Below are 13150 nucleotides of genomic sequence, written 5' to 3' on the forward strand. Positions count from 1 at the left end.
CACACACACACACACACACACACACACACACACACACACACACACACACGTGAAGGTAACATGTCAGTGTTGTTGAGTCTAAAGAGGCAACAACACAACACTCTACACAGACACATGTAAACATGTGAAGCAGCTTCAACATTTTCTCTTCATTTATTTTTACTTGGTTATAAAACGCGTTGCGTGTTTGTCGCCTCGTGCGGCCGCTCACTGCACCGCACACGCCCCGCTGGGCAGGAAGTCCTGCACGTACACCGCCACGGCTTTGGTGAGGTAGGTCATGCTCCCGAAGCGACCACTGGGGGCGCTGTCGTACAGCAGCCTGCACACTCCGGTGGACGGGTCCTTCTCCAAGATGTGCTCGTCTGCTCCCAGGTCCTTCTGCAGGAGAAGAGGAGGAGGAGAACACACCTGTGTGAGGTCCTAGTAGGAAGCAACATTGATGAGAGTTGTTTGGAACTGCGGGTGCCGACCTGGTCCTTGTAGAACATGTCGTTGGCCTGGTGGACGATCTTCTCCACGTGGATGATGGAGCCGATGCTGGGGATGTCCACATCAGCCAGCATGGTGAGGACCAAGATGGCCTCCACCAGCAGCTGCCTGTACTCAGGCTGAGGGACTCGGTTCAACACGGTCTCCACGTGGACGGAGAACTTTATCTCCCCAGGGGTCATCTGAAGGCGGGAGGAAAAGAAAGAAGGACAAGTGTTTTGTAGTAAACAAAAAGGAACATCAGCGTTTTGAACAAGAGGATTTGAAACAAAAGACTGAATCATTTCACTCATCTGACGGATGAGACGCGTATAAAAAGACATCAAACGGCCGAACTCGCAACCCCCAGCCTTGACCGAACCTTTTATAAATCAAACCTGCTCAACAAAATTACGCATTAAAAATATAACTTTTATTATAACAATCCAGTTAAGCCTTAAAATTTCACTGCCTGCTTTTCACTTCTCATCATGTTCTCCTCAAACCAACAAGTGAAAACATCAATTAGCTGCAGGAAGGGTCTGTGAGCATCAAACAAACAAACAAACAAACAAACACTCTTTGAAACAATAGAAACATCTAAAAATGATGATCTGGTTCATACATTTGTCCATCTAGACTGGACTATTGCAATGGTTTATTATCTGGGCATCCAAATACTTTAAAACGTCTTCAGTTGATCCAAAATGCTGCTGCCAGTCTTAACTGGAGTTAGTGGGAGAGATCATATCTCTCCAGTTTTAGTTTCTCTCCATTGGCTCCCTGTCAAATCCAGAATAGAATTCAAAATCTTACTTCTAACCTACAAAGCTCTCAACAACCTAGCTCCATCTTATATTACAGATCTTATTGTTCCATATTTTCCTAACAGAGCACTTCGCTCTCAGACTGCAGGTTTACTAGTGGTTCCTAGAGTTTCCAAAAGCAGAATGGGAGGAAGATCTTTCAGTTATCAGGCTCCTCTCTTGTGGAACCAACTTCCAGTTTCTGTCTGTGAAGCTGACACATTATCCAGTTTTAACTGGACTGAGATTAAGACTTTCCTTTTTGATAAATCCTATAGTTAGGGTCAGCTTGGGTTTTCTGAGCTATCCCTTAGTTATGCTGCTATGGGCTTAGACTGCTGGAGAACAAACTGACCACATTCCCTCACTCTGCTGCTGTCTTCACTTACTCTGCTCTACCTGTTTGTGTTTTTAACTATTTCTATCCATAACATGTTTTTTGTCTTTCCTCCTATAGAAAGTACATCTGGACCTGCCACTCTGTGTTTGTTTCTCCTTCCTGTCCTCTCAAACCCAGCCGGTCGAAGCAGATGGCTGCTCGTCCTGACTCTGGTTCTGCTGGAGGTTTCTTCTTGTTAAAACGAGTTTTTCCTTTCCACTGTCTCCATTGTGCTTGCTCAGGATGGGAGACTGTGATGAACTGAAGAGTCAACACAATCTGCTGCTGGCTTAGAAAGAGAACTTTTACTAATTGGCTTTTCTATGTATGTGAATGTTTTTGTACAGTGGCCTGAGACAACTTCTGTTGTGACTTGGCGTCTTACAAAAAAACTGAATTGAATTGAAACAAAAGCACGGCAAACGCTTACGCACATGGTACAGTTCACACTACTGAGAGAAGACCATCTAGAAAAACCTGAACTTACAGTCTTGGGTAATAGATAAGTGTTTTTGTGCAAGCAGTTTCCCAACACTTTCATTTAATACTTGAAGAAACCGACTTGCACAGATTTCAGCAGTAATATTTAAGGGTAAGTGTGCTTATTTGTAGCATCGGCCATGTTTTCATCCTGATGGCTTGGTGGTATCCAGGAAGTGAAAATGGGCAGAGAGGAAGGGGTTTAATAGAATTTACAGAAAAGTTGCAGTGATTGGTCGAAAGGGTGAGACTCAACAGAATTTGCAGGGATTGATTAAATTTACATTATTAATTGTAACATGTCGACCCTCTGGAGGGATTGTAACAGGAAGTCCTTAAGACTGTTCACAACATGACCCCGTTTCTCTTCTGATTCGTCCAATTTTCTCACATGACTTGAGACAACTTCTCATACGCTCCCTTAGATAACGGGCTTATCAAACCTCTCTGTCATCTAAAAACTGAACGTGACAAAAATATTTCTGAGTCAGATGAACGGTAGACATTTTAAAGAAAATAAATTAAACGAGGAATTTAGGAATCAAAATAGAATATTTTTTTACTTTAACTCTAAATCATAATTGACATATTTATTTTTTCTTTGTCAGCAACGATCATTGTAGAAACATTAGCGAGAAGCAGTTGTCGAAATAAAGATATTTATCTGATTTCTGTCTTTTTAAACTTTTTTTTTTTTTTTTCATTTAGCCTTTATTTATCCAGGTTAGTCTCATTGAGCCACGAGAACTCATTTTCAAGAGAGACCTGTTTAGGGAGCACATGGTGGGGGTTAAGGGCCTTGCTCATGGGCCCAGAGTGGGGCGAATGAGGGTGGGGGCAAGTGTGGGTGTTTCACCTACCCCACCCACAATTTTGATGTTGTCGGGGCCGGGGCGTGAACCGGCGATCTTCGGATCACAAGCCCACCTCTCTAACCTCTGCGCCACCACTCCCCCAGCCATTTTATGGCTGTTATTTAAAGTAAAAGCAGCTAAATGTACTGGAAACTTGGAAGGGACAAACTTGTTTTCTTTTCACAGGAAGTGTGCAAACCAGCGTGTATTCGGAGGATTCCTCACCTCTCTGGTGGTTGAAGATGGAAGAACAAACCCCTCAATGGACAAACCGTGGCACTGCAACAAAACGACAAGGTGAAAAGGCTGCAGGTGTTTCTGACACATTGTTTCTTATCAATAAATCACAGGTTCCCAACACTGGTCCTTGAGGAACACCGTCCTGCATGTTTTAGTGCTTTCTCTGCTCCGACACACCTGATTTTAGTACCGTATTTTTCGCTGTATAAGTCGCACCTTTTTGCATAAATCTGAAAGTCCTGTGACTTATACATTGAAGTGACATATTTACGTTTTTTCCAATATTTATAACCTAATTTTTGGCTGAGATCTAACAATTTCATTCATTCTGACAAGGAAACTATTGACCACTACCATTTTCAGCCACTAGAGAGCACTCGACTAATAGAGCAAGCCAAGTGTCTCATTAATAGGTAAAAGTGGCTATTAATGAGACACTTGGCTTGCCATACCAAGTCACCTTCGTCTCGCTCCAGAACTCCTCGAGCAAACATCAAATCAGCTGCATTTCACCACGTTGCCCAGGAGAAATGCAGCTGATTTGACCATTAAAGTGCATTTATTAAGGAAAGGTTCAACTGAGACACACATTTACTATAATGTCAAGCAAACAAATAATTGTTCTTAAGTGTTAATCTTGTTAAATTCTAGTTAAAGTCCTCCTGTGCACGCTCCCGTGGCCGCCATTTGGCAGCCAGTCGACTTTTGACACAACACCGGCCCACGTTTCCGGGTTGTCAGTGGTGACGTATAATAGATGCAACGTTTACGGCGACTTTTTAAAATGTTTTTTTCCATTTTATTAGACGTATTTAGACGATACGACTTATATGGCGGGGAGACATGTACGGAGGAAAGTACAATAAATGGGTGATTAACAGGCTTCTACAGAACATGAGGAAGCAATTAAATCACTGAATCAGGTGTGTTGGAACAGGGAAATAACTAAAACATGCAGGATGGTGTTCCTCAAGGACCAGTGTCGGGAACCACTGCAATAAACAAACGAACTCTGCGAGTTTAAAAATTGAAACTCTAGACGAAAAGAAAAAGTTCTTAATTCTGAAAATGGTCTAGACCAGAGGTGTCAAACTCACTTACAAAACGGGGCCACAATTAAAACCTTTTTCAAACTAAGGGTCAATTTCAGAATCTACATTAACTCAAATCAGATACTCAACATGTCTTTTTTGGTCACAGGTTCCTCAACAAAGAGTTTGATTGGTCTCATTTGACGTTCTCTGTTGTGCTTTCAACATCATAATCAAAGATTACTGAAAAAATTCAAGAGACATAAGTATTTTACGTTTCACATTTCATCTTGGGGGCCAGACAAGATGTCAACGAGGGCCACGTGTGGCCCCTGGGCCTTGAGTTTCACACATATGTCTAGACTGTTTTTTCTTCCAACGTTTGGACAAAACCATCAACAAACTACAAAAACTTGAGAACTCTCATCTTTCTCAGACCTTCTGCAGGATCTTCCACACTTTCTGGTAGAAGCCGACCGGCACTCGGTTCAGCGCTCCATCCAGTCGCCTCCTGCGCAGCCACTGGCCGTGTCTGGTGTCTCTGGAAACTGGAATGCTGTCAGGGATATCGATGGAATCTACAGCTGAGAGTCTGTACCTCTGAACAGCGATGAAGACAAAAAAAAAAAAAAGGCACTGTAGTTTTGTTTGTTGTGGAGGAATGGCGCCCCCTGCCTGCTTTAAGTCACAGTGTGACCCTGTTAACTAACGAGCTTCACGGCTTCGAGGCCCACTGTCCTCTCGTGAATTATCCCATTCCACCAGTTAACTGTGCTTTGAGGAGAAAAAAAAGATTCCAGGGATCCTTAGAAAAACAAAACATGAAGATACATCCAACAAGGAAATCTCTCATCAAGTTTTATAAAAGTAAAGAATTGCTCATATGGAATTACTTTTTCCCGTGTGTTTATATCAGAATCAGGCTGTAATGGACTTTAGGTGTGAATAAAATCCAGACATCCGACAGGAACTTGGAAGCTGAAGCAGGACCAGCATCCCCACAGGCTGTTTCCAGTACAAGTTTTATGTCCCTCTCCCTCCATGTAAATGAACAGGACATCCATCCATCCATCCATCCATGAATTATCTTTACCCACTTCTTCCTTTATGGGTCACAGGGGTCACTGGTGCCCATATCCAGCCATCACTGTTCGAACAGGACATTGTTAACAAATAATAAAGCTACAATTCTGATACTAGTTTTCAAGTGTTCACTTTTGTTCATTCATGAACAAACTGGAACTGGAAGTGTCAGAAATGAAGATGTTGAGGTTCTCCTTAGGAGTGACAAGGATGGATCAGATTAGGAATGAGATCATCAGAGGTACAGCACAGGTTGAACAACTGGGAGACAAAGTTAGAGAGACCAGACTGAGATGGTTTGGACATGTGCAGAGGAGGGACAGTGGGTATACTGGTAGAAGGATGTTAGAAATGCAGCTGCCAGGAACAAGACAAAGAGGAAATATATGGATGCAGTTAGAGAAGACATGGAGGTAGACGGAGTGAGATGGAGGAGGATGACTTGCTGTGGAGACCCTGAAGAGGGAAAAGCTGAAAGAAGAAGATGATTTTTATTCATTCATGCGATTCTGTCCTTCCAGTACTGGAACCAGCTGGAAGGAAAGATTGGTCCCGTTCAGGGTTCATGTCTGAGGTCTTATTATATGCAGGCTACAGCTGATTGTTCAGGTATTTACATGTCTGTTACCAGATGATTCCACTAGAGGGCACTACAGATTTATTACCTCCTGAATTACAAATATCAAGTGAATGGTTGTTTGTCTCTATGTGTCCCTGTGATGGATTGGAGACCCGTCCTGGGTGTCCCCCGCCTCTTGCACAGTGATTGCTGGATATGGGCACCAGTGACCCCCGCGACCCAAAAAGGACAAAGCAGGTAAAGATAATGGATGGATGGATGAAGTGTAAAGGGATGAAAAAAAGAGAACTAGGTCAGGTTAAATTATGAACTCTGTCTATGAACCCATTTTAAAACACAGTCATTAAAAGGACAGTTCCACCATTTTGAAGTGAGGTTCTGTAAAAAGTTTATGAGGTTAATATCTTACCTGTTATAGATAGCTTTTTGAGCAACTTCAGTTTGGGGAATTTGAGCTTATTTTCCACTGTTGCAACTATTTGTACCGGCAAATATCTGCTAAATTCTATGTGAATAATCCTGCAGTGTGAAACTGATGCCACACTGTTCAAAGACCGAACCGCAAGGAAATTTCAGAAACTTTAGTTTTTTTAAGATGACAGAAATTCACTTTGGCCCTAGCTGCAACTAGCCATTAGCTTGTCAGTCAGCTCCGAATTAAACTCTGCTTCTCCAGATTGACTTGTTCAAAGGGCTACCTACAACAGGCAAGATATTAATTCCTTGTAACTTTTTCAAAGAACCGCATTTCAAAATGGCCGAAGACCATTTTAAATAACTGGTTATAGTTGTCTCTCCATGGCTTCGACTGGCCGCACATGTACATGCAGCAAATGCACAACTTCTTTCTTTCTTTTTTTCTTGAGAGACAATCATGAAACATATGTGACCCTTTAAGTGGGGAGACAGATTCACCAATGAGCCATAATATTATGACCACCGTCGTGACTAAATCTGCATGTTTAAAACCATTCTCAGCTGGAAAAACCTGGATTCCCAGAATTCACAGGCATGCTACTTTGACAGGTTCCATAAAAGAAGCATGTCGAGCGAGCAACAACACCCCCACATGGACACAGCACTTCTCAACAGCAACAAGCTTCCTTCAACAGGAAAATACAAAACTTTGGGCAAACTTTATAAAAAAAAGGCTGAAACAAAGAAAAAAAACTGAAACGTTAACACCCCAGAAACCAGTTTAGTGACTATTCTTCCAAGCAAACACAATTTAGAGACTTCAGCCTAAAATACAAATGGCACAAAGGTTGGAATGCTAACATGTAACCAGAAATTTAAGAATGAAATAAATTTAGTTCATTCCCTGGAAAGTGGTCATAATGTTATGGCTGATTGGTGCACCTCTAAAGGAAATGTGACAAGTAAAGGACGAAAATATGCAAACATTTAAGCACCCATGTTGATTTATACATATTTAAAGGTGTGTGAGAGTTCCCTCGTGTCATTTCATATTTTAGTAAAAGAAGAAAGAATGGCCCCGTTAGTGGGACAAAGATTAGTAAAGTCAGCAGATCTTTACCCCAGGTTCGAAGCTTCCTACGTCCAGTGACTGTGCTCGCACCCCCTAAGAAGCAAACAACAAAAGTAGAGACAGAAAAAAAGAAGAAAAAAAAAAAGATGGACATATTGAAAAAGGCTGATAAGTAAAAATTTATTAAAAAAAAGAGTGAACGGTGGATCTGACCAAACCCCAAAGCAGGTGAAATCACAACATGCATAAAATGTGAAATGAGAGGAATTAAGATGGAGGCGAGATGGAAGTTCCTGGAGGAATTAGTTGGAAAAAAAGCCTTCAAAATCGTAAAATACAGGAAAATATACACAATTATAAAACAAGTTACTAGAAAATGAATCATTTTCTTTACAGCGAAAGCAGGCCAATATCAATATTAATGCCAAAAAATACTCATCTTCCAAAAAAAAAAAATTATAATTCTACTAGGGATGCACGATATTGGATTTTTGGTCGATATCCGATATGCCAATATGTTAAAACTTATTTGGCCGATAACCGATACCAATACTGATATTTATCCCTAGACCTACTTACAGAGACTACATAGCTTTCTCTGCTGTGGAATTAAAATACTATTTATTCTGCATGGTCTTTGTCAATTTGGTCTGCTACCAAATGCAGATGTAAAAAAGGGGCTGAAAATGATACAACACTTCATCTTGGATTATGTTTAATGTCAAATTTATTCATGACATTTACTCTAACACAATGACAACACTGGAACAGTCATACAAAAACAGTGCCTTGTATACAGTATATATACAGACCCTTTCCAAAAAGTTAGAATATCATGGAAAAGTTGTTTAACTTTCACAATTCCATTCAAAAAGTTAATATTTAATAGATGATAGATTCAGGGCCCAAATTTAAATGATTTAAAGTATTTATTTGTTTATTTTTACATAATTTGAGCTTCCAGCTCATGAAACCCACGAAAACAGGAATTAAAAAAATTAGAATACTGTGAAGAAATCAGTCCAAATTTTGCATGGCATGAATGTTTTAAACTGAGTGTGACACTAATCATCTACTAAACTCAAAGCCCCTGCACAGGTTTCCCCAGGTGTCATTAAATTGCTTCAGTTTGGTTCAATTGTCTCAGTTCGGTTGAATATGGGGAAGACTGCAGACATAACAACTGGCCAGAAGACCATCATTGATACCCTCCATAGGATGGGTAAGCCACAAAAGTTCATAGCTAAGGAGGCTGGCTGTTCACAGAGTGCTGTGTCCAAGCATATCATTGGAAAGTCTAGTGGAAGGGGAAAATGTGGCAGGAGAAGATGCAACAGCAAAAGAGATGATTCCAGAATCTGGCAGAGATCCAGAAAGAGTGGAATGAGGCGGGAGTCAAAGCTTCAAAAACCACCACATTCCGACGCATCCGAGAGATGGGCTACAACTGTCGGGTTCCTCGGGTCAAGCCACTTCTGAACCTGAGCCAACGTATCAGTTTCCGATGAAAGTAAAGTGTGTCTTTCATTCGGAAATCAAGGGCTAAGGGTTTGGAGGAAGAAGGGTGAGGAACAGAGCCTGTACTGCATGAGGTCCAGTGTGAAACATCCACAGTCAGTCATGATGTGGGGTGCAATGTCCGGTGCAGGTGTTTATAAACTCAGCTTTTTTTTTTTTTTTTTCTTGATGGCCTCCCTTCTCCCCTTACAGCCATCCTCTCCACACCAATATTATGAAATATTTATTCTAGTGACTATCTAGTGTAGTTTTTTTTTTTTTATTCATTTTTATTTTTTTAATAGGATAGAAAGAAAGAAAAGACAAAGTAAGACTCCAAAATATAAGAAATATACACAAAGAGAGCACACGTCAAAACACCCGGCCACTGTCTGTTCACCTGCAAAAAACATAACAAAACACAGCAACAAAATACATATGTAAAAAGAACTTAAAATATTCATGGCTTTGCAGTAAGTTTCCATAAATATATATACCCATACCTACGCCTATATACATACATACACATGAATATACATTCATATACATATCTATATATCTACATATCTACATATAAAGCCTACATAAGCATCCCTGCTTCTATTTGTGCGTGGTTGTGAGCATGCATAAGTGTATAAGGCTTCTCTAATAGAACATTTAATAGTAAGTGTGAAGCAGCAGAGACCCGACCCCCAAGACCAGAGGCAGACGAAAAAGGGGGGACCAGAGCCCAAGACCCCAGGAGGGACCCCGACTGCGGAGCCCCCAGGGCCACCCACACAGGACGAACCACTCACCCACCCCCCAGAACGGACCACAGGGGAGAACCGGAAGATCCCCACCAGCGACCACATAAAGTGACCCCCCGGGGCCAACAGCGACAAACTCATAGGCCTCTGTCGGAACCCGCCGCACCGATGTAGGTCCAGGTCCGGGCACCGAGGCCCGGGCACCGAGGACTCACACCACCCAGGCCAAGGCCCGACAGGGCCAGAGGACCCGAGCCCCACCAGGCAGACACCAGGCCGAGCCGACACACGCCCAAGCGCCAAACTCAGCTTTCTTAAATCCAAGGTCACTGCAACAGTCTACCAAAATGTTTTAGAGGACTTCATGGTTCCATCTGCTGAGGATCTGTATGGAGATGCAAATTTCATCTTCCAGCAGGACCTGGTCTCTGCCCATGCTGCCAGAAGCACCAAAACCTGGTTTGATGCCCATGCCACAGTGTTTGACTGGCCAGCCAACTCTCCGGACCTAAACCCCATTGAGAATCTTTGGGGTATTCTCAAAAGGAAAATGAGGAGCACCAGACCCAACAACAATGAAGATCTGACAGCAAGCATGAAGGAAATCTGGGCTTCCATAACTCCCAGTCAATGCCACAGGCTGATTGCTTCAATGTCACGTCGCATCCAGTCAGTGATTAAGGCAAAGGGATTCCCAACAAAGTGTTGAAGATTGACGTATCGTTTTGAAAGTACCATATTTTGATTGATTTGTTGTGATCCTAATTTCTTTCTTTTTTCTGCAAAAACTGAGAAGTAGTGAGGTCTGATTTCTTCACAGTATTCTATTTTTTTGTAATCCTGTTTTCGTGGGTTTCATGAGCTGGAAGCCCAAATTATGTAAAAATAAACAAATAAATACTTGAAATTGTTTAAATTGTGGGCCCTGAATCTATCATCTATTAAATATTAACTTTTTTAATGGAATTATGGAAGTTAAACAACTTTTCCATGATATTCTAATTTTTTGGAAAGAGTCTGTATGCATATATATATGTATAAAAACGGCACATTTTATATCGGTGAATTATTTTGATGGAACAGCCAATGTCCGTTATTTAACTTTATTGCCAATATCGGCCGATAATATTGTGCATCCCTAAATTCTACACATAAAAACGAAAAACGTGACAGTAAATTATGTATGTTAGCAAATGTAAACACATACCGTAATTGGTTAAAATGAGCTAGCATTTTCTTGGTTTAAATGGATTCATCAGTAAAATTAATGAAACATCAACAAAGATGGTGGTTAGCTGCAGATTTGTCAATATTTAAATAACGAGAAATTAAACTTGCAGTGCTGCGTTTTAGAGCAGACAAATCACTGAGGTCATTTGTTTGTCACTTTAAACAGTTTACATTAGTCATTACGGTCACCTTAGAAGTTGGTGTCATGGACTGGTCGAGCTGAAAAGAAGAAACATAGAAATCCACTCTGGATTATGAGTTTTAACCTTTCTGTCATCCAGATCTGAATTAAAAAAAATTATACTTAACGTCCCACCCAGTTTTGGCCAACATGTTCCAGATGCTGGGTTTGGGTTAACAAAAGTTTGAGGTTTGTTCTCTAGTATCATCTGGGGTTTTCAAAGCCCACAGAGCCTTGATGTTAGGGCTCAACGCTCATGGAAGCAAGGAGATTTGTGCTTTTTATTTTCTAATAAGTTGAACTATTCAAGTACGGTAATATTACAAGTTGCTATTAAAGGTACAGGCCTTAAATAGTTCCAGTTGCACCTGTCAGACAAAAGATTCTGTTCGTTTAGCAAAATATTTGAACTGTGTCCTGTATTTGTGGGGTGCCACAAGGCTTTATCTTGGGTACCATTTTTTTTTCTCATTATCTATGATTTCCTTGGAGCCTTTCACTGTTTTCCTGATGACCTTGGATCTAATTGGCTACATAAGTGAACCGCTTTGAAACTATTCAGACATGGCTGAATTTTCAAAAATGTACGAACAATCCTATCCTCAAATCCTCAAAGCCCATGGAAGCAAGGAGGTTTGTGCTTTTTATTTTTGAATAGTTGAACTATTTAAGTATGGTAATTCAACTGAGTTTCTGTTAAAGGTACAGACAGGCCTTAAATAGTTCCAGTTGTACATGTCAGACAAAAGATTCTCTGTTCGTTTAGCAAAATATTTGAACTGTGTCCTGTATTTGTGGGGTGCCTCAAGGCTTTATCTTGGGTCCCAATTTTTTTCTCATTATCTATGATTCCCTTGGAGCTTTTCACTATTTTGCCAATGACCTTGGATCTAATTGGCTACATAGGGTAAGGGAACCGCTTTGAATCTATTCAGACAAGGCTGAATTCTCAAAAATGTACAAACACTGGACTAAGATGAAACTTAGTTCATTTGAGCAAAAACAAAATAGAAATATTATATTCGGAGAAGCTAATCCCTTAAATGGTTTCAACAGCATCACTGATCCAGTTTTATTTTTTGCAGTTGCTCTCTTCTTCAGGAGTCGCCACAGTGAGTGAAATCATGTAAAAGACTTGGCAATTGTTTTACATCGAATGCCCTTCCTGACGCAACATAGACTCAAAACCATAACCTCTGGATTACAAGATTGCAGCACTGACCACCGAGCTACCGCAACCTCAACATAACTGATCCAGTAAATTATTTTAAGCGGAAATGAAAATCACAAGTTTTCTGCAACAAAACCTAGCAGCTTACTTTGTACATGTCAACTTTTGTTTTGTATATTATGCATGTAAAGACTATACAACAAGACAAATCTAATTCGTCTTTTGAGTTGTCGCCTCAATAGGATCGTATAAGGGATGTTTTAACTGATGTAACTAAACTATAAAATATGTAAAGATAATGACAACTTTTTGAACCTTACTAGGCAAGCTCAGAATTTTCTTTCAATGGGTTTTGTGTTGTTAGTCATTAGATGCCATCACCACCTACTGATGCAATGTCTGTTGAAATTTCTGTATATTTATGTTTGCAAAGATTTTTTAAAAAGTGAAAAAATCACCCATTCGAAAATAATTACAAATGTAGACAGGTACAAACGTCTTGATTTTTGGAGACAACAGCTTCTGCTTGTTCATTCTGGAGTTTATAAATCTAGACCAACAAGAGTGTGGAAGAATTAAAGGACTTCTATTAATCATCTATATCATCATCAATCATAATTTATAATAATTAATCATCAATCATCTATATCTGATACTTTAAGCTTATAGAAATTGCATTTGTTGAACCTGTTTAGGATCATTTGTGCTCTGTCTACACAAAGTTCAGAGCCGTGAATACAATTACTGAACCAAGTCTTCTTTTCCCCACCATTATCTTTTGTGTGGGCACACAGCCAGTGAATTAACACCCACTTTTATATTAAAAACCATCATCATCACCTCCTTACTCGAGTCCATCAAAGACAGCCTGCGATCCAGCTGTAAAAAGCACAACAGTCAGTTTACTGC

The 13150-nt window shown here is 40.5% G+C and overlaps 1 protein-coding gene across 1 annotated transcript in view; it reads right to left on the reverse strand.

Annotated features, from left to right (window-relative positions):
- Positions 1 to 134: 134 nt before the first annotated feature.
- phka1a (phosphorylase kinase, alpha 1a (muscle)) overlaps positions 135 to 13150 on the reverse strand; it is a 62046-nt gene continuing 49030 nt past the window's right edge. The window contains exons 27-33 of the mRNA XM_037675514.1: positions 13082 to 13120; positions 11079 to 11108; positions 7462 to 7506; positions 4700 to 4861; positions 3216 to 3269; positions 474 to 674; positions 135 to 381 (exon numbers count right to left, since the gene is read on the reverse strand). Coding sequence (XP_037531442.1) covers positions 208 to 381; positions 474 to 674; positions 3216 to 3269; positions 4700 to 4861; positions 7462 to 7506; positions 11079 to 11108; positions 13082 to 13120 — 705 coding nt within the window. The 3' untranslated portion in view covers positions 135 to 207. The remainder of the gene's footprint in view (positions 382 to 473; positions 675 to 3215; positions 3270 to 4699; positions 4862 to 7461; positions 7507 to 11078; positions 11109 to 13081; positions 13121 to 13150) is intronic.

The sequence above is a fragment of the Nematolebias whitei genome, chromosome 1 (genome assembly GCF_014905685.2).
Source record: "Nematolebias whitei isolate Nwh7 chromosome 1, NemWhi1, whole genome shotgun sequence".
In the NCBI taxonomy this organism is placed as follows: Eukaryota; Metazoa; Chordata; class Actinopteri; order Cyprinodontiformes; family Rivulidae; genus Nematolebias; species Nematolebias whitei.